The sequence below is a fragment of the Elephantulus edwardii genome, unplaced genomic scaffold, assembly GCF_000299155.1.
Source record: "Elephantulus edwardii isolate Elephantulus edwardi_28Jun2011 unplaced genomic scaffold, EleEdw1.0 scaffold00074, whole genome shotgun sequence".
NCBI lineage: Eukaryota > Metazoa > Chordata > Mammalia > Macroscelidea > Macroscelididae > Elephantulus > Elephantulus edwardii.
This window is the reverse complement of record NW_006399824.1, coordinates 6155541-6173851: the sequence shown is the minus strand read 5'-3', so window position 1 is coordinate 6173851 and position 18311 is coordinate 6155541. Positions and strand designations below refer to the sequence as shown.

The following is an 18311-nucleotide window of genomic DNA, read 5'->3' as shown; positions in this document are numbered from 1 at the left end:
AATCCAAAGTCTGTAAATTTTCATTGAAATTAATAATAATAAAAAAAATTACTACCTTAGAAACACTATGGGGCAGTTCTATTCTGTCTTATAGGATCACTAGGAAACATAATCAACTTGATGATAATGATATTTTGGTGGCAAGGAGAGATTACAACAGACTTCCACATTGAACATTATTCATCATCATTATGTTCTTTTTTATTCTAAGAGGAAGCAGTAAAGTTTGGGGTTTAAAATAGAAAAGCAGAGAAAAATAGAGATTAATCAATTAGCAAAGATAGTGACCTCTCCTTCTCAAATATCTAAATGTCTTTGGAATCTACACATCACTAATAAACATAGCATTTCCCAGTACGAAGCCTCCTTTCTTCATGTCAAAGAGGAATTAATGAAGCATTGTCTTGCAGTAGCTATTGTAACACACAAGGGACTAACATTTGTGTTAAGAAGGGAAGAGCTTTTGTGCTTAGTGACACAGCAGCACAACCAGCACCACTTACATTCCCTCCCCTGGAGAGAAGGGGTTTTTAAGGTCATAAAACCAAAACACGAGTAGTCACCCAGTGAATTCTGACTCATGGAGACCCCACTTGCAGGGAAGTGAAATTGTCCTCCATGAAGTCTTCAATTTGTTAGAAGTCAATCACCAGACCTTTCTTCTGAGGTTGCAAAGGGTGGACTCAAAACTTCAACCTGTGACTTAGCAGCCAAATGTGTTCGCCATGTACACCATCCAAAAGACTCATTCAAAGGGTTTTAATTTCAAATCCAGAGGAAAAATGAAACCATGAAAGAATGATCTAATGGCTACTTCCCCAAAACACTATTCAGTTTTGTTTCATTTTTAACTTGGAGGAGTGCTGCTCAAAAGTAAGAAGAAAGCGAGCTCTGGTGGCCTAGTGGCAAGAAGCTGCAATGCAATCTCAAAGATGCACGGTTCGAATCCACCAGATGCTCTGGTGGAGAAGGAGGAACAATCTCTTCCTGTACCAGTCAGATCTGATTTGACTGTACACACAAAAAATAATGCAATAAAATAAATTTTTTTTAAAAAAAAGTAAGAAGAGGAGGTTTGCTTAAATCACAATTAGCAACATTCATTAAGTATTTCTGCATGCAAGGCACCTCAATCTCCAAAGTCAAACTATACAGTAAAATGTAAAAAGAACAAGGGCTGCTTGGGGATGGCTATATCTGACCTTTACCAACTTCACAAAGGGGAATTGTCCCCAACAACATCAACAATACAAAACCAATTCCTATGAGGTCAGGCATGTCCCTCACACTCCTATACCTCTTTCTACTCAACTCAACACTAATCTTACTGCTTTACTGGGCCCAAAATCTGATGTGATAGTTCACATACTGAGGAAACTAAAAGGTTATAATCCATTTTAGTAGCAGAATACAGTCAGGACAGCTTCCTAAATGAGCTTGTAGGCACCTCAGCCTGGAGTCTCATGGCTTAAGGCTCGTATAATGAAGTTCTCAGTTCTGCCAATATTGGCTCTCCATACCTCCCCTCATTGTCCAACAAACTTGGACAAAGGCTTTCCGCTCTCGTTCTGTCTGTAGAGGGTGGCAGTCTCATGTTGGTGCTCTGTTTTGGACATGGCTGCTACTCTTGTAGACAGGTCTAGCTGGAGCAAGAATTTCTGGGCCTGAAAGACATGCTACATTCTCTTGCTCCTGCTTCTTCACTGGCAGGGAAGATCTGCTGTTGTTGCTGCTATTGCTACTGCTGTATCTACTCAATTTAATGGTGAGACTACCCAGTCCCATTGTGAATTGGTGAGATGAGTCAATGCACTTCTGGATGGGCTATCACATGCTATTTTCATATTTCCACCCATCCACATGCAAAGTCAAATTTAGTGGCAACAAAAGTCATTTTGAACATTACACTCTACATAAATATACTACTGGTCTGCCTATTTTCCCTTTGAGAATGCTGAAGTTTAGAGAGGTCGCTCTGCAACCCAGACAGAAGAGCCTATATTTAAATTTACTCCTCCAACCTAGCAAATCAGTAAATTAACAACAAAGGTGAAACCACATTTAATGGGCCAGTCCACTAGTTGCTCTGAGGTAGAAAAATGGGCAATCTCTTCCTTTAAGATTTACAGCCTCTGAAAACCCACTAAAGGGTCAGCCATGAATCAATTCCACTTCAATGACACATACTAATAATTTATATCTGTTTGGTGGACAGTGTCTAGTGGAGCTCCCTGATTAATACAAGCTTAGAAGGAGGAGTGACATCCACTTCCAAAACAGCTTGCCTCCAGAAACCCTATGAAACTAGAGAAATGATGAAAATTATACAAATGTTCAGGTCTTTTATTCATGGGGTCGCTATAGGTCGCCTATGACTCAATGGCAATTAACAATAACAACATACAGAGAGTTCTGTTGGCCTAATGGACAGGAAGTGATGCTACCAAGCCAACAGTGGGTGATTTTAATCTGTGGCACTCAGGCCTGGTTTTAATTGTTTTTGGTCAAACATTCTTCTAACTGGCATAACACTGGTCTATCCATTTGCTGTACAGAGGTAACTTGTGGTTACACTGTGACACTGATGTGTCACATGCAATAATGGTTACCCATGGTGGACAGTGTTTGGTGAAGCTCCTTGATTAAACAAGCTTGGAAGCAGGAGTGGCATCCACTTCTGAAAAAGCTTGCCTCTGGAATCCCTATGAACTTGGAGAAACGATGAAAGTTATACAAGTGTTCAGGTCTGTCGATTATAAGGTCTCTATGCGTCGCCTATGACTCAATGGCAATTAAAAACAACAACATATACAACTTGTGTGTATATACAAATTTAAGTTCTTCTGCTTGAGTCTGGTGGTACAATAGTTACAACTCAACTGCTGACCAGCAATTCAAATGCCCAGTCACTTTAAAGGAGAATGATTTGGCAGTCTGCTTCTGTAAAGATCATAGTCTTAGAAACTCTATAGGACAGTTCTCCTCATAGAGTTGCTTTGAGTCAGAATTAGTTTGACAGTAAATAACAGTAATAATCTGTAGTTCCTCTACCAGCTAGCCTTTAACCTAAATGAAATTTTCAAAAATCTATTCATTACATTCTGAATTTCTGTTGAGCTAAAATTCAGTATCAAGAATGTTTTCTTTATTTTTGTTGTTGTTTTATCAGTAACCTTAACCCTATTCTAACTAAGAACATTGTAAAGAACCACTTATACTTTCAGAAATTCATACTAGTTGAGTAAAGAGATGCTTAAATAGATTGGAAACAATTTCTACCCAAAGGCTGACTCATCTGTCAACTGTAAGTCTGACAAGGGAAGATATTGATGGCTGTGTACCTTTTCATTTTAAACAATGTTTACACTGTCTAGTGTTCCCCTGAACAAGGAGCCTTGAGGTAATCCTGACGTGAAAAAACCCTATCACTATGGCAACTGGAAACAGCAATGATTGCACAGTGATTCATCATGTATCCTAACTGGAAAATGTCTTCCGGGGGCCAAGGAATAAGTCAAAGTCATGTTCACTGAAAAGGAACCCAGTTAAAGAATAACCTGAGGTGGTAGCTGTTTTTTGATCTAATTTGTGCTGGGGCATCCACTTTAATATTAACTCCCAGTTCAGAGAGGTTTTGAGTATGTCTGGCATAAAAAGAAACATTAAAACATTTATTCATTCATTCAAGAAATAATTCACACAAAGTATCCTATGCCGGGCACTGTGCTATAAGAGGAATAGCACTGCAAACAAGACAATCAGCCATATAAGCTTTGAGTATGACTAATAAGCAAAGAGGCAATAAGGGAACAGTGTGTATTGTATGCTGCCCAACATACGGGGTGATGGTCTTTATTTACATAGGCAAAAGCAATAAAATCTTTATCCAGATTCTGTCATAATTTTTCAGGGATGGAAAAATAATCACTAACTTCATAAAGAAATGAAAGAGACACCCACTAAGCAATGCATCATAGAAGAAGAAAAATAAAATAGGAGGTCTCATTATCTGATCTTAAAACCTGCTATACAGCTCAGTAATCCAAACAGCATGGCATTAGTAAAATGACAGGTACATTAAAGAATGGAATAGAATTGATAACCCAGGAATAAATCCACACACCTATGGAAAATTGAGCTTTACTAAAGAGATAAAATCCATTAAGTGGGAAAAGACAATCTCTGTAACAAATGGTCCTAGCAAAACTGTATATCTATGTTCAGAAACTTGAAACAAAACCTACACCTCACACCATATACAGAAACTAACTCAAGATACATCAAAGATTTTGGCATAAAACCAAAAACTCTAAAGATCATCAAAGAAAAAATTGGGGGAGACTTAGGAGCCCTAATCTATGGACTAAATAGGCTATCAGATATAACTGAAAATGCATAATCAACAGACCAAAAATTATTAGATTTTCAAGGGCCAAATTCTGTTGCAAGCTCAGAGAAGAAAACAACTAAAAAGTAACCACTGGGTTTACAAGAAAAGAAGTTGCTGTTGTGTACCATTAAGTTGGAGCCAAACCACAGCTGATCCTCCAGCAGGTTTTCAGAGGCAGTAAACTGCACTAGAGAAGAATGCATATCTTTCTCCAGCAGAGCTGCTAGCTATTCAAACCTTTGGACTGGCAGCACAATTCCTTACCACTAAGTCGCAAGAGGTCCCTAGAAGGGAAGTGCCTAGTGTCTTTAACAAGAGCTATTTGTAAGAAATGCCTTTGAATTCTGATATTGGCAAAAATAGTGAACATACAATATACCATCAAAAGAACAAAATGTCCTGGAGGAAGTGCGGGCAGACTGTTTCTTAGAGGTAAGGACGGTGAACCTTTGTCTCACGTACTTTGGACATGTTGTCAGGAGAAGCCAGTCCTTGGAAAACAACATCATGCTAGGAACGTTAGAGAATCGGGGAGAAGGAGAAAGACTCTCAGCTAGTTGGATTGACACAGTGACTACAACAACGGGCTTGAGCACATAAGAGACTGTGAGGTTGGCACCAAGAAAGGACAAGGTTCAAACCTATTGCTCATAGGGTCACTGTGAGTGGTAGTTGGTGCCATGGCATCTAACAACAAAAACTAACAGCAGAAGAGGAACTTGGAGAGTGAAAATAAGAAAATGGAACAAGGGAAATATCAAAATCACTTTGGACTTCTTTATCAAGAAGTCTACCTCTAACCAATAAAAACTTAAGAAGCTGGTGAATGGGGGAGGCAAGGGCAGGAAGAGCAGGCACAGGTTCTGTAAACCAAGGTTTCTGAAGAGAGAGAGACAACCACTTATGCCAAGTGCTCACCGTTATTTTGTGGGACTAGATGAGAACTACAAGTAATTTTATGGGGTTCTGGGAATGAAAATTGGATCAGAGAGGTGTCAATAAACAACAGACTGAAAGACATTAAGATAGTGGATCGAGACCTGTGTTTATCAACTTCTTCCCTTTCATTTTTGGCTTTTGAAAACATTTAATATGTTAATAAAAAATGGAAGCTTGGTTAAATTCCAAAACATCTTAGGAGAATATTGTATCAATATATTTAAAAAATTTAAAAAAAACAGTCATCGAAAACTCTGTGAAACCTATGTGATTTGAATGTGACTCTATGTCAACTAAGCAGTGAAGGGACTTTTAAAGGCATTTTCCCTAATTAAACTCCTCTTTAAACTTTCTTTTTGTTATATATTATAAGCATGTGATCTCCCATAACCACATCAGAGTTTATAAGCAATTGAATGAATGGATAAATGAATAAAGAATGAGTTAATATTGGTCTTAAAAAAAAGAAAAAAAATCTACTTCTAAAGAGGAGCAAGATGGGGAGAAGGAGAAAGAAAAATGGTTAAGGAAGGGTTTTGGGTCTGTGTATATTTTTTTTCAAGATGAGACTTATATAAACATATCTAAATGATAAGGAAAGAAATAAAAGCATGAATATGCTGTCATGCATTATGTCTGGGCATATTTAGAATCTTCCCTCCCCCTTAAACTGAAGAAAAAAAGGACTCAGCAAAAACAATCACATGAATACATTCTCAAGTGTGGTAGAGTGGATTATTCAGCATAGGTTTTCTAGCCACAGGCTTTAACACTCACCATATGACTGAGTAGGACTATTGCAAATGTGAGGTATTTGTGGGCCACCAAGGGGATTGGCTAGTTCACTAATAACATGAATAAAGGTGTACAGAGCACTACCCTAGGGATATGGGCAGTTCTATCAGCCCACGGGGCTTAAATTGAACAGATTTAGAAGCAGAAAATGAGAATCTCACTACAATCAAGAGTGGCACAAAATACAGCTCTTTCTTTGGGACAGAAACAACTTCATGAGACAAAATGTGACTGACACTGAGCTGGATCTGCTACACCACAGAGCCAAAGCTAGGTGCCTTGACCTAGGCTTACTGGCAAAGTTGGCATGAGAAGCACATAATGTGTGTCCAGAATCACAAGGCCCAGGATCTGAGGGAGGCCTGTGTGAGAGAGCATGTGAATAGCTGTCCTGATATTGGTGAATTGTATCCTGAGTGTTTCAAACTTGAATTGTAATGTTACTTTACTAATAAATCTCATAATCTGGAGTTTTGTCTGTGAATTTTGTGTGGGAATTCCAAGTAATCAGCGAACCTATTAGTTAGGAGCTCTGGTGACATAGTCTGTAGTGAGTTGTCCTGTTAACCTATAAATTGAGCTTCTCTGATGCTTCAAGTACACCAGCAGCAATGAGGGAGAAAGATAGGTAATCTCCTTTGGTTCAGTTAACAAACTTAGAAACCTAGAGGTTCAGCCACGAGTCTGTTCCAACTCAACAGCAGTGAGTGAGTGAATGCGTGAAAAGTAATGAGAGTCAACGTAGGGACATGATGCTAGAATCACTTGAAGAAGGTGTTGTGTGTGGGAACCATGTCTGATCTCATAGGAATCAGCTGTTGATGTTTTTGATGGGGATTCTCTCATCTTACAGAGTTAATAGAAGTCAGATGCTGCTATCCCTACACTTATTATACTGTTACCATATCAAGTCTTATTAACGCTCAATAGTTGGTGAAATGCAGCATGAGCTACACAAATCTTAAATCATAAAGATAATGAAAAATTATAGATTATAGAAAAAGGAAAATTAATGTTAAGTGACTACTATCAGGAAAGGATTAACCCAGTGATTGCAACAATGGGCTCAACTGTTAGCAGCAATTGTGAGAATGGTGCGGGATAGGGTAGTGTTTCTTTCTATTGTATGATTATACGTGGGGCTGCTAGAAGACAGATCTAGCTCCATGGCACATGAGAAAAGTCCCTATACTTACCTCAGTCCCCACCCCAGCCCTCACCAATCAGTAGTATTAAAGCACCCTTTAGCACTGAAATAAAAAGTCATTTTGAGAAGAAGAAACTAAAGAAACATTAGATGCTATTCAATGATTTTTGGATGCACAGGCATTTCTGTAGGAAACAATAGGCATTGTTGATAAATACTCACCAGCTTTGGTATTTTCCGGATGCTTGTCAGGGTGACATTCCAGGGCTCTGATCTTAAATTCTGCAAGTATTTGTTCAACCTAAAAGAAAAATAAACTTGTAAAACGAGGCATCCAACATGGCATGAAGGAAGACCCTGGGCATCTGTTCTCCCCAAACTGTCAGGATCAGTCCAGCTTTTATTTTTGTTTCTGTTTGGACTTTTTGGTCACAGAAATATTTTCCTCAATAGAAGTTCAGAAGGCACAAAAACTCTTATTCACCAATGGCCTGTACAAACAATTTAACTTGTTAATGTATTCAAATGATGGCTCTAGGCATCTATTGCTGCTGGTAGGAGGTGCCATTGAGTTAACCAAAATTCACAGCCACCATGTGAACAACAGATCAGAGCTCTGCCGTATCTTGTGGCATCTTAGGGATATTTGCTCTGTTCACGCCTCTTGTCGCAGTCACTGTGTCACTCCATGTCCTTGAGGGTCTTCCTCTCTTTTGCTGACCCTCTGCCTTCCCCAGTATGATGTCCTTTTCCAAGGACTCATGGGCCCTACAACACCTATGTTGCTGTTATTGCTGTGTTCCGTCAAGTCAAAAGTGACCTCCAGTGGGTTTTCAGAGGCACATAATCGCCTGGGAAGTGATTGCCCAACTGTCTCCCGTAGAGCAGTTTATTGATTTGAACCATGTACCTTTGAGTTGGCAGTGTAATTCCTTACTATTAGGACTGCAGAGCCCTTTCCTTCCTCTCCCAGAAAGGCTACTGAGAGACTCTAATAACAGGAAACAGCACTCATGCTTTTTCTCTCTGTGAAACTACTCGAGCCCCATTTTCCCAGGAATAGCTATCTGAGACCCCAGCCCACTTCCCTATCTTGAAGGAAGCATCTGTATGCATCCCCTTCCCCAGTTCCCATGTAAGAAAGTTTAAAATCCTCCTCTAACTCTTAGTGGGGGCTGGTCTTCTGCTTGAGGGCGAGCCCGGCAGTTTCTCCTTAATAAACTATCTTTCTTAGTCTGCACTAGGTTCTGTCCTTCCTCCGTGACCTTATATTTACCATTAAACGACTAGAGCTCCCTCACAACATCTATAAGCTATGTATATCTGAATGTCCAAAATGATCAAAAAAGAGTTCTGTTGGCCCAGTGGGTAAGGTAAGGATTCACGATGCCAACCTAAAAGTAAATAGTTTGAACCCACCAGCTGCTCCTTGGGAGAAAGATGGGCTAAAATCGTTCCACATTATATACAGCCTCTGAAAAGCCTCTGGAGCTATGAGCAGATTCCGACTCAAAGGTATGTAACAACAACAGCAAATGGTAAAATGGGGGGTTTTCTACCAATAATACCAACTCATTGCCTTCACGTGGATTCTGACTCCTCAGACAACTCCCTGTGTTACGGATCAGAGTAATCATTATTACAGAGGCTGACCATCAGGCTTTTAGCGCCACTGGGAAGGTTCAGCCCACTTACTTTTTCGATTAGCTGTTGAGATTAATAACCACTTAAAAATGTGTTTACTTATCTGAGTTCTTCAAATGATACTTAGCCACTGTCATTATTAGGGATGATTGCCCCAATTTCTAAATTATCCATGATAGAGCTCCTTCATGCTGCCTTTCAGTTCTTTTACATTTTGACTAATAATTTCACAATTGAAAGAAAAAAGAACATAATTCATATTTGGTGGTTTTACCACCACTTAGAAATCTGGTTAGAGATTTTTATTGGGAAAGCAAAAATTCTAAGCTAAACTAAAATCAAGTTTGAGGGTTATCTATGATTTTATTCTGCTTACTCATCTTCATCATGCTATAATGAATTACTAAGACTTGCCTTTATTAATCACAATTGCAGTGACAGCTGCAAGAGGCAAAAGTAGTTCAGTGATTCTAAAATGTGGTTTCCAAAGAAAACCTCTGGTGTGGAGTTGGTCCTGAGACACTGTGAACCCTCCATTAGGTTTTCAAAGGTTATCAATATTAACTATTAAATGTTGACCTTAATGCAATATGGTTCTCAGAAACCCAATGAAGGGTCTCAATGAGTCAGAACTTTTTCTATTTACAACTTTTTGAGAAAACACCATAATTCCATAGTGATTGCACCATTTTATACTCCCACCAACCGTGAATAAATGTTCCAGTCTTTCCACAACCTTACCAACATTTGTTGTTTGCTGCTCTGTTAAATTTTGCTATTCTTACTGAGGTGAGATGATAGCTCATAATTGTTTTAGCTCTCTTAGAGCTAGAGATTTTGAACATTTTTTCATTTGTTTGTTTGAGATATGAATGTCTTCCTCGGTGAAGGGTCTGTTCATATCCTGTGCCCATTCATTTTGCAATTGGGTTGTTTACCTTTATCATGTAATCCAGTTTCTTTAAAAAAAAAAAACACACCACCACACACACTGAATATTTGCATTCTTCTTTACATTTTCTATATTGTTAACAGAAAAAGTCCATATCTTTTTTTAACTACTTCCTACAGCTAAGTTAGTCACAAGTGAGTTTGTTTGCCTGGAGCGTGCTTCATTTATTTTTTTGGCATGTCCACTCCATGCACCCAGTGCCAAGTAGAATCCATGGGCAAGAGACCCTTCATATCAAGGCCCACTGAATCCTGCTTTCTCAGTCCAGTAGTCTGGAAAATTGTCTTTGTTGTTGGCCAATAAACATACAAAAAATGTGCATACTCAATAGTAATCAAGTAAATAAAGAATGTAAGAATGATAATGAGCAGTGTTACTGAAGCCCTAGAGAAATGAGTACTCTCATCCTCTCCTGTTAGAGATGAAAACTGGTGCCAATTTTCTGGAAAACAATCGAGCAATATACGTGGAAAGACTTTAATTTTTTTCCATATTATTGGATCCAGAAATTCCAATTCTAGGAATTATCTATGTTGTTGTTGTCATGTGCCATCAAGTCGATTACAACTCTTAATGACCCTATGAACAACGGCTCTGAACCTTGCCCTAACATGAGCCAAACTCACTGTCTCTGACACCCTACCCCCACTGCCACAGCCACTGTGTCAATCCATCTTATCCAGGGTCTTCCTCTTCCAAGCATGATGCTCTTCTCTAAGAACTGGTCTCTCCTGGCACCATACCCAATATATGCAAGACAGAGCTTTGCTATCTGCCTCCAAGAAGCAATCTGATTTCACATTCTCCAGGACAGACATATTTGTTCTCTTGGCCAGAAAAAAAAATAGTGAAAGGTCAGAGAAAGACAGGAAGACCCTCAGCAAGGTGGACTGACACACACAAAGAGATGGATTGGTATAGTGACTGCAACAATGGTTTTAAACATATCTGAGATGGTGAATATGGCTCAGGATTGGGGCAAAGTTCAGATCTGTTGTTCACAGTGTTGATAGAACTAGACAGCACCTAACAACAACAAAAGGGAACTGATTCTGATAAAAATGCATTTGCTGCAAAAAAAAATTAAAAAGAAAGATTACCTTAATAAGTAAACTAGTGTTCTTCCTTTCAATTCACTTAGTTTGAAGCTGGCTTTTTCCCCCCAGTAAATCGTTTGTGATTGATAAAAGTCTTGAGGAAGATACTTCAAAAGTGTACTATTTCTCCTCAAATCATCATCCACTGATTTTAACATTCTTTTATGGCTTTTACCTAGAATTGTATTTACTATATAGTGTTGGCCTAGTAGTGGTTTTCTGTTTCCATCAGATATTTATTTATTAACTGGAATTAATCTGGTAAAAAAACTCCTTTTTCTCATATGTATTTATTAATTCAATAAAGTGATGGTGGACAGTGTTTGATGGAGCTCTCAAATTAAAACGAGCTTGGAAACAGGAGTTGCATCCACTTCCGAAACAGCTTACCTCCAGAAACTCTATGAACTTAGAGAAATGAAGACAATTATGCAAGTGTTGAGGCCTTTCATTCACAGGGTTGCTGTGAGTTGTCTATGACTCAACAGCACTTAAAAACAGCAACAACATTCTTTTTCTAATTATTTGTTTTTATCACTATCGGAAGTTATTTTACCTTGTGGGATATAATAAAGTTCCTCAGAGACAAACTGGGATTAGAGCTTAGACAGCATAGTTTATGGTATAAAGAGGCTGCCAAATACAGCCAGAAATGCACAATCTAGAGAGGATAAAATTGATGAACAGAACCTTCTAAAGATTAAATCCCTGTGCGCATCAAAACATTTTTCAACACAGTGAAAAGAAAGCCTACTGATTGGGAAAAAATTTGGCAATACAATTTCAGACAAAGGTTTCCTATCAAAAGCTTACAGAATCCCTACAGGGCCTCCACAAGAAAAGGACTGATAATACAATTACAAAATGGGCAAAAGACATGAAAAGACTTTTCATAGTGGAAGATATTCGGATGGCCAACAGACACATGAAGAAATGCTCAAAATCACTGGCAATAAGAGATGCAAATCAAAACTACAATGAGATACTATCTCACTCCAGCAGCAGTAGCAAAATTTAACAGGTCAGCAAGTAGTAAATGTTGCAGAGGATGTAGCAGGAGAGGAGCTCATACATTGTTGTTGAGATTGTAAAAGGGTATAATCACTCTGAAAGGCAGTTTGATGTTTCCTCAGAAAGCTGAACATAGAAATTCTTTATGACCCAGCTATTGTACTGCTTGGGATATACACTGAGAAAATGAGAACTGAGGCACAAATGGAGACTTGTACACCAATGTTCATAGCATTATTCACCATCACAAGAACATGTAAACATGTCAAATGTACAACCACAAATTAATGGATTGAAAAATTACATTCACACAATGGAATACTGTGCAGCACACAGGAGCAATGATTTTATAAATCACTACCTAACTTGGGAGGGACTGGAAAGTAATATGCAAAGTGAACTAACTCAGTCCCATAAGGATAAATACTATATAAGATCATTATTGTAGAACATGTATGAGGATCCAAGGTGGAAGAGTGGGAGCAGAGGGGAGAGATGGGTGGGGGGTGATATGGTTAATCATAGGGTCACACAATTTAATGAGTGGAGGGAAGTGTGGGTAAAGAAAATGGGAAAGATCCGCTGTGAAAAACAATGTATGCAAGCTTTGTAAGCAAGCCAGTATATAATAAAAATTTTATTTTCATTTTTTTTAAAAAAAGATAAATGGGCTAAGACAAAATAGATATGTCAGGCAAAAACATTTAAGTTGGTGCTCACACTCGGCTTTCTGCACTAGGACCACCCTGAGTAAACACCGCCTTAAATTTTACACCTTATGTTCCCTCCTTACCTCACTCTATTCCTACTTTTTTCTACTGACCCTTTACAGAAAATATTTGCTGGCCCCTGATTGAGTTAATCGGGAGGTTTGGTGGCTCTGGAGTCGATAGGGAGTTGTGTTAACCCAAAGGCCACACCCGCCCCTGGCAATTTCAATCCACCAGAAATTCCACAAGAGAAAGACGGCAACTCTTCTGTGCAATTTTACTGTTGTTTTTGTCATGTGCTATTGAGTCAGATCCGACTCATAGCGGAACCTCCAGCAGTTTTTAAGAGGCAGTAAATTACACAGGAGATTTCCCATCTTTCTCCCACAGAGAGGCTTATGAATTTTAACTACTTGCCTTTGGTTTGGGAACACAGCTCTTTATCCCTAGGCCACCAGAGCTCAATTTAAAACCTTGGAAGTCCAATGGAGACTCAGCTATGATCCCCCTCTACAGCAATGAGGGTTGAGGATGATTAAGTTAATATTTTACCAATATTAATTAATTGAGTTTATAATATTTTAGCAATATTCATTTTCTGGTTTTGATCACTATACTATGGTTTTGTACAATGCTAACATTAAGAGAAACTGAACAAAGGGTAGTCAAGAAATTTTTACACAATTTTTGCTACTTTGGTAGTAAAGAGAAAGGGATTATTCAATAAGGGGACAATCAACATAGTATTAAAGAATGAGAAAACAGACTGATATAGAAGGATTCATTGATAGAATTACAGGGGGAAAGTACAACTACATTGAGGATATTGAAATGAATGTTGTAGAACAAAGTATGTGTGGGTGGTTCAATGAAGAAACCATTTGTATTGTAGACCTTCACAGAAATCTCAATTTAAAAAAATAATAATAGCAGACTATTATTTCAGAGTTTAAGAAAATAACATGAGTTAAACAATAGAATGAATTTACAAAGATCTACGTGAAAAATATCACAGTGAAACCAAAACAGTAATCACAACAAAAGGTATAACTAGAAGGAAACTAAAAACTAGGTATTGCCATTTGTCTGGGTTTATGTTCCATTTTCAAGCATATATTTATTTGCATGAGGGTCTCCTATCCTTACTACTAAAAGAGTGCCCAAGCATCAAAAAAACCAAGAGCCATACAAGGAAAGAAAATGCCTTGGACTCCTAATGTGTGATTTATAAATCAGTAAGGACTTAAAAGAGGTTTGGAAATCTAGGTCTTCCACGTAAAATCTGAAATCAGGAGAACAAGTGACTTGGGATCAAACTTTGGTACTTTTTTTAAATTGGGAGCATATTATTTTCCACTCAAAAGCATGGAAATCTTGCCATTATTTATATATGTCATGTATGTAATGTAAGAATGCTTCTCATTGCTTATACCTATAAATTTTTTAAGAAGAATGATACTAGAACAAATTTTGCTGAATGATGCAAGTAAGTCACAAAGGATAATTACAGTATAAGACCACTCCTATAAAGAGCTCAGGAAAGAGGGAGCTCTGGTGGCCTAGTGGCAAGAAGCTGACTACAATCCCAGAGGTACATGGTTCAAATCCACCATATGCTCTACTGGAGAAGGAAAGGCAATCTCCTCCTGAATCAGTCAGATGCAATTTGATGGTACACACATAAGAAATAATAAAAATAAAATAAATTTTTTTAAAAAGCTCAGAAAAAGTTTGTACACAGACTCAGTCTTGGAAGGTTAATAGAGATGAAGAGAGAGGGTGACAGGAGCAAAAATTTAAAAATTTAATGAAAGAAAATGAATTTTTAAAAGGAAGGATGATTTTTTTTAAGCCTCTAAGAAGAAAAAACAGTTTTACTTTGAACTCACTTTTCAACCCAAGTATATATGGTAGAACTACACAGCAAAAACTATTATGTGGTGTCGCAATAATATTATTCTAAGTAGAACTAAAATAGTGAGTTGATTTGAGATTGTAACTGTTAAGTCACTAATAAGTATAAAGAGATCTGGTCCATTTTGGAGCATGAAATCAAGCAATATTTGAAGTAAAATTAAACACAATATTCTCCCGAACATGTCTTCAAACATAAATTGTGAAAAGGACATGTCACATTAAATAGTATCAACATATTTTAATGGGAATGAGACACGGAAAAAAGAAGAGAGGAAATGATTCCCAAAAAATCTGACAGATGGGTCAAGGGTAATTTCATTTTAAATATATGATTATTTTCTAGACTTGCTAAACCATTGACAAAATCAGTAAAAATGATCAGGGGGGGAAAGAATACTGAGACAATATTTTTATTATCTTTCCAACATATGTGACAGTATATTTCAGAAAGTACAGTCATAACTGGAACCATGAAATGGCACTACTGTAATCATATAAACATACTGTAAATACATAAACAATGAGTTCACCTCTGTGAGATAACATAACAGCTCTTCTTTTTTTGTAAACTGAGAACCTCACTACAAAAGACTGATTAGAGGTGTCAAGAAATGTATTATGAGATTACAGCTTTAACTTTACATATCAAGACAGCAACTTTTTTCAAAAAATTAAAATTTTGAAGCTTTACAAAATAAACACCAAAATTCACTGATTTTAAATAATTCCATAAACATATACAGTAAAAATGGTTATAAGCTTTCTTAATTGCTTTAATTATCACAGCCAATGTCAATTAAGAGTAATATATTATTCTAGAGAAGAAACGTGCAACTAAAAGAGGATTTTAGCCTTTCCTAGGTTTTTTTAAGTTTGGGGGTTTTTTAACTCCAAGGTATCCATGATACTTTCCTCAGTATGATAAGGACGGCAAATAGAAATTTTAATCCTTTGTGTTCAATATGAAAACCTATCTTTTGCAGGGTATAGTGAGGATTCAATGAGACATTTTAATGAATGGCGATAATCAATTCTAATTAATGTATATGAATAATTGAATGAAAACCAATTTTTAAGAAAGAAAACCTATTTCTAAAGGAAAACTAAATACCATCACTGAAGTAACTATAAAAATGTCTTAGTTTTAAATGTCAGTGTTAATTAATAATGATAATAAAATGTATAAAATAATACATGTTATAAAATGTTGGTTATCATATTTCATATTCATTTCAACAGTATTAAAATAAAAATTATTCAGTGGTGATAGAACTTTAAAATGAAATACACAACAATTAAAATGTGGAGACTATTTAATGACAAGGTGAAATCTTTGCCACAATATTAATGGGTTGAAAAAAGCAGGAACCAAAAATATGCAAAGCAGGTACTGTTAAAGTATGATTGTTTTATTGTCATGTTTCCTGTTTAAAGCATTTAATGTATAACTCTCTCTAGCTTAAAAACTTGATAGTAAAATAAACACACCTGGTCTCAACCGTTTTTTCCATAGGTTTTTATCATATACTATTGAATCAAGACCAACCCATAGGTGACCATCCAGCAGGTTTTCAGGGGCACTAAAACACAGAAGGAGATAGTTCATCTTTCTCTTGTAGAGCAGCTGGTGAATTCAAACAAGCCTGCTTTTGGATTGGCAGTGAAACTGCATTGTGCTTGTCTACCTACATAATTATCTTTTTAAAGAGAAAAAAGTATTAATAGCAAGCTTCTAAGGATGTGTGTGTGTGTGTGTGTGTGTGTGTGTGTGTGTGTGTGTGTAATTCTGGAGATATAAATGTCAAAATATTCATATTACCCTTGGGTAATTCAAAACTTTTCCACAACCTTTATAATTGCTTCACAGGGATCGTTCTTTTAAAAACTATTCCAATATAAGAAAAATAAAAATGAAGAAAAGAACAACCAAAAAAAAAATTATCCCAATACAGTGAATCACTACAGGTTTTCAAGCTTATTTTCTTGCAGAAGCCAGATTATTGCAAGAAGTAATTTGTGTGCAACAATTTAAGATATTAACATAAACAGGATGTTTCTCCGTCCATGATTTAACTACTAACATGAAAATAACCTATTTTTATAAAACACCTTAATGTCACTAATTATACTAGAAACGTACACTTCATCCTAATTACAGAAAGAATTGCCAAAACAAGCCTACATATACTGAAAAACTCAGCCAAAGATGTCTTTTTAGTACATTGTGAAAGAGTGTATTCAACCATGTGCCAGAATCCACATATTCATGGAGAGACCCACCACACATTTAAATCCTGAACTTCCTCTGAGCAGACAGTGCTTTGCAATAACACAAGAGTAGGTGTTTAGGCAAGGGAATTAAAAGTTTAACGTTGAAACCATAAATAAAAACTTTCAATACTGGTAGGGACAAAGAACAGCATTAACCACTCTCTTACCGAAGACAGCTCATCACATCCCAATAACTTGTAGTAATCATCAGCATCGTCCAAACTGTACTTCAGTATCTCATCCATGTAGACTATTGACTCAATTTTTCTTCCTCTGGACCAAGAAGGACAATGAGCTGCGAATTTACTAAGAACTCCTCTTTAAATATGCTTGCACGTTCAGCAGCACGTTGGAAACAGCAGGGAGTGGATTTTAAGCTAGTCAGAGTCTAGATGGCAAACGTCATCCAGACCTTTGTAAAGGTTACCTGTCATTGGTTGTTTACAGAATGAAAGAACAGCCGGCGGGCCTGGCTTGCTGAGCTGCCTGGGATCTGTAGTCTGTTTTATTGAAAACTGCAGGCGTATCATTTCCCTTACAGATTAACAACGAATATGGATCTCTATTTTTATAAACGCCACAAATTAGTCTTCTTTCCTTTTCTTTAAAAGGGAGGAGGGAGAAATCGAGGCAGTATGGAAAAATTTTAAGATTTATTGAGTGCTTTTATGCATGCTCAAAAGGTTTATATAATCTTTTCATTATTTATTTATTCATTCAACAAACACTTCTGTAGGGAAAAGGTTGGTAAGTAAGACAAAGCTCTCTTTCTTGGGAAGCTCCTGCTAAGGCGAGACCGGCAGGAAGCATGGAGTCAAGCCCACTAAGTACAATAATTTGTGCTGCAGAGGAAGTAAAGTTGGACACTGAGCATGAGACCTGGATGGTGACCCTTGTGACAATGTTGGGCCATTTCTGCCAGACTGGTTCCCTCCAGGTTCGAGGGTATAGTCTGAACCTAGCGTCAGTTCACTTGGTACAGGAAAATGCATTTAAATACAAAAGTTAGGTGGTTCAGGAATACAATACTTAAAGGTCTTAAATAAGGAACACTAATGAGGTGTGTCTGATTCAGGCCATGGTCTTTTCTATCATTTGCTGTGCAAAGCTGTAGAGTGAATAAGGATGACAGAAGAACTGATGCCTTTGAGCTATGGGATTAGAGAAAAGCTTTGACTATCTCATGGTCTGCCAAAAGAAGAGATATGTCTTGGAAAGGATACAGCTAGAGTGCTCCTTGGAGGCAAGGATGATGAAGCTACATCTTTCAAAACTTTAGATATGTTGCGAGGGCAGGCCCTCGATGAGATGGATTAATTCAGTGACTGGGGTAATTGGGGTAGGTGTGTCAGAGACAATAAGATTGGCACAGGATAGAGCAGCGTTTAGGGTCGCTATGAGTCGCAGGCAACTCAATGCCACATAACAACAACATTAT

The 18311-nt window shown here is 37.4% G+C and overlaps 1 protein-coding gene across 1 annotated transcript in view; it reads right to left on the bottom strand.

Annotated features, from left to right (window-relative positions):
• The window catches only part of DNAJC12 (DnaJ (Hsp40) homolog, subfamily C, member 12), a 67463-nt gene extending 50345 nt beyond the window's left edge, over nucleotides 1-17118 (bottom strand). The window contains exons 1-2 of the mRNA XM_006889020.1: nucleotides 17041-17118; nucleotides 7494-7572 (exon numbers count right to left, since the gene is read on the bottom strand). Of these exons, the coding sequence (XP_006889082.1) occupies nucleotides 7494-7572; nucleotides 17041-17118 (157 nt within the window). The remainder of the gene's footprint in view (nucleotides 1-7493; nucleotides 7573-17040) is intronic.
• Between the last annotated feature and the right edge of the window lie 1193 nt (nucleotides 17119-18311).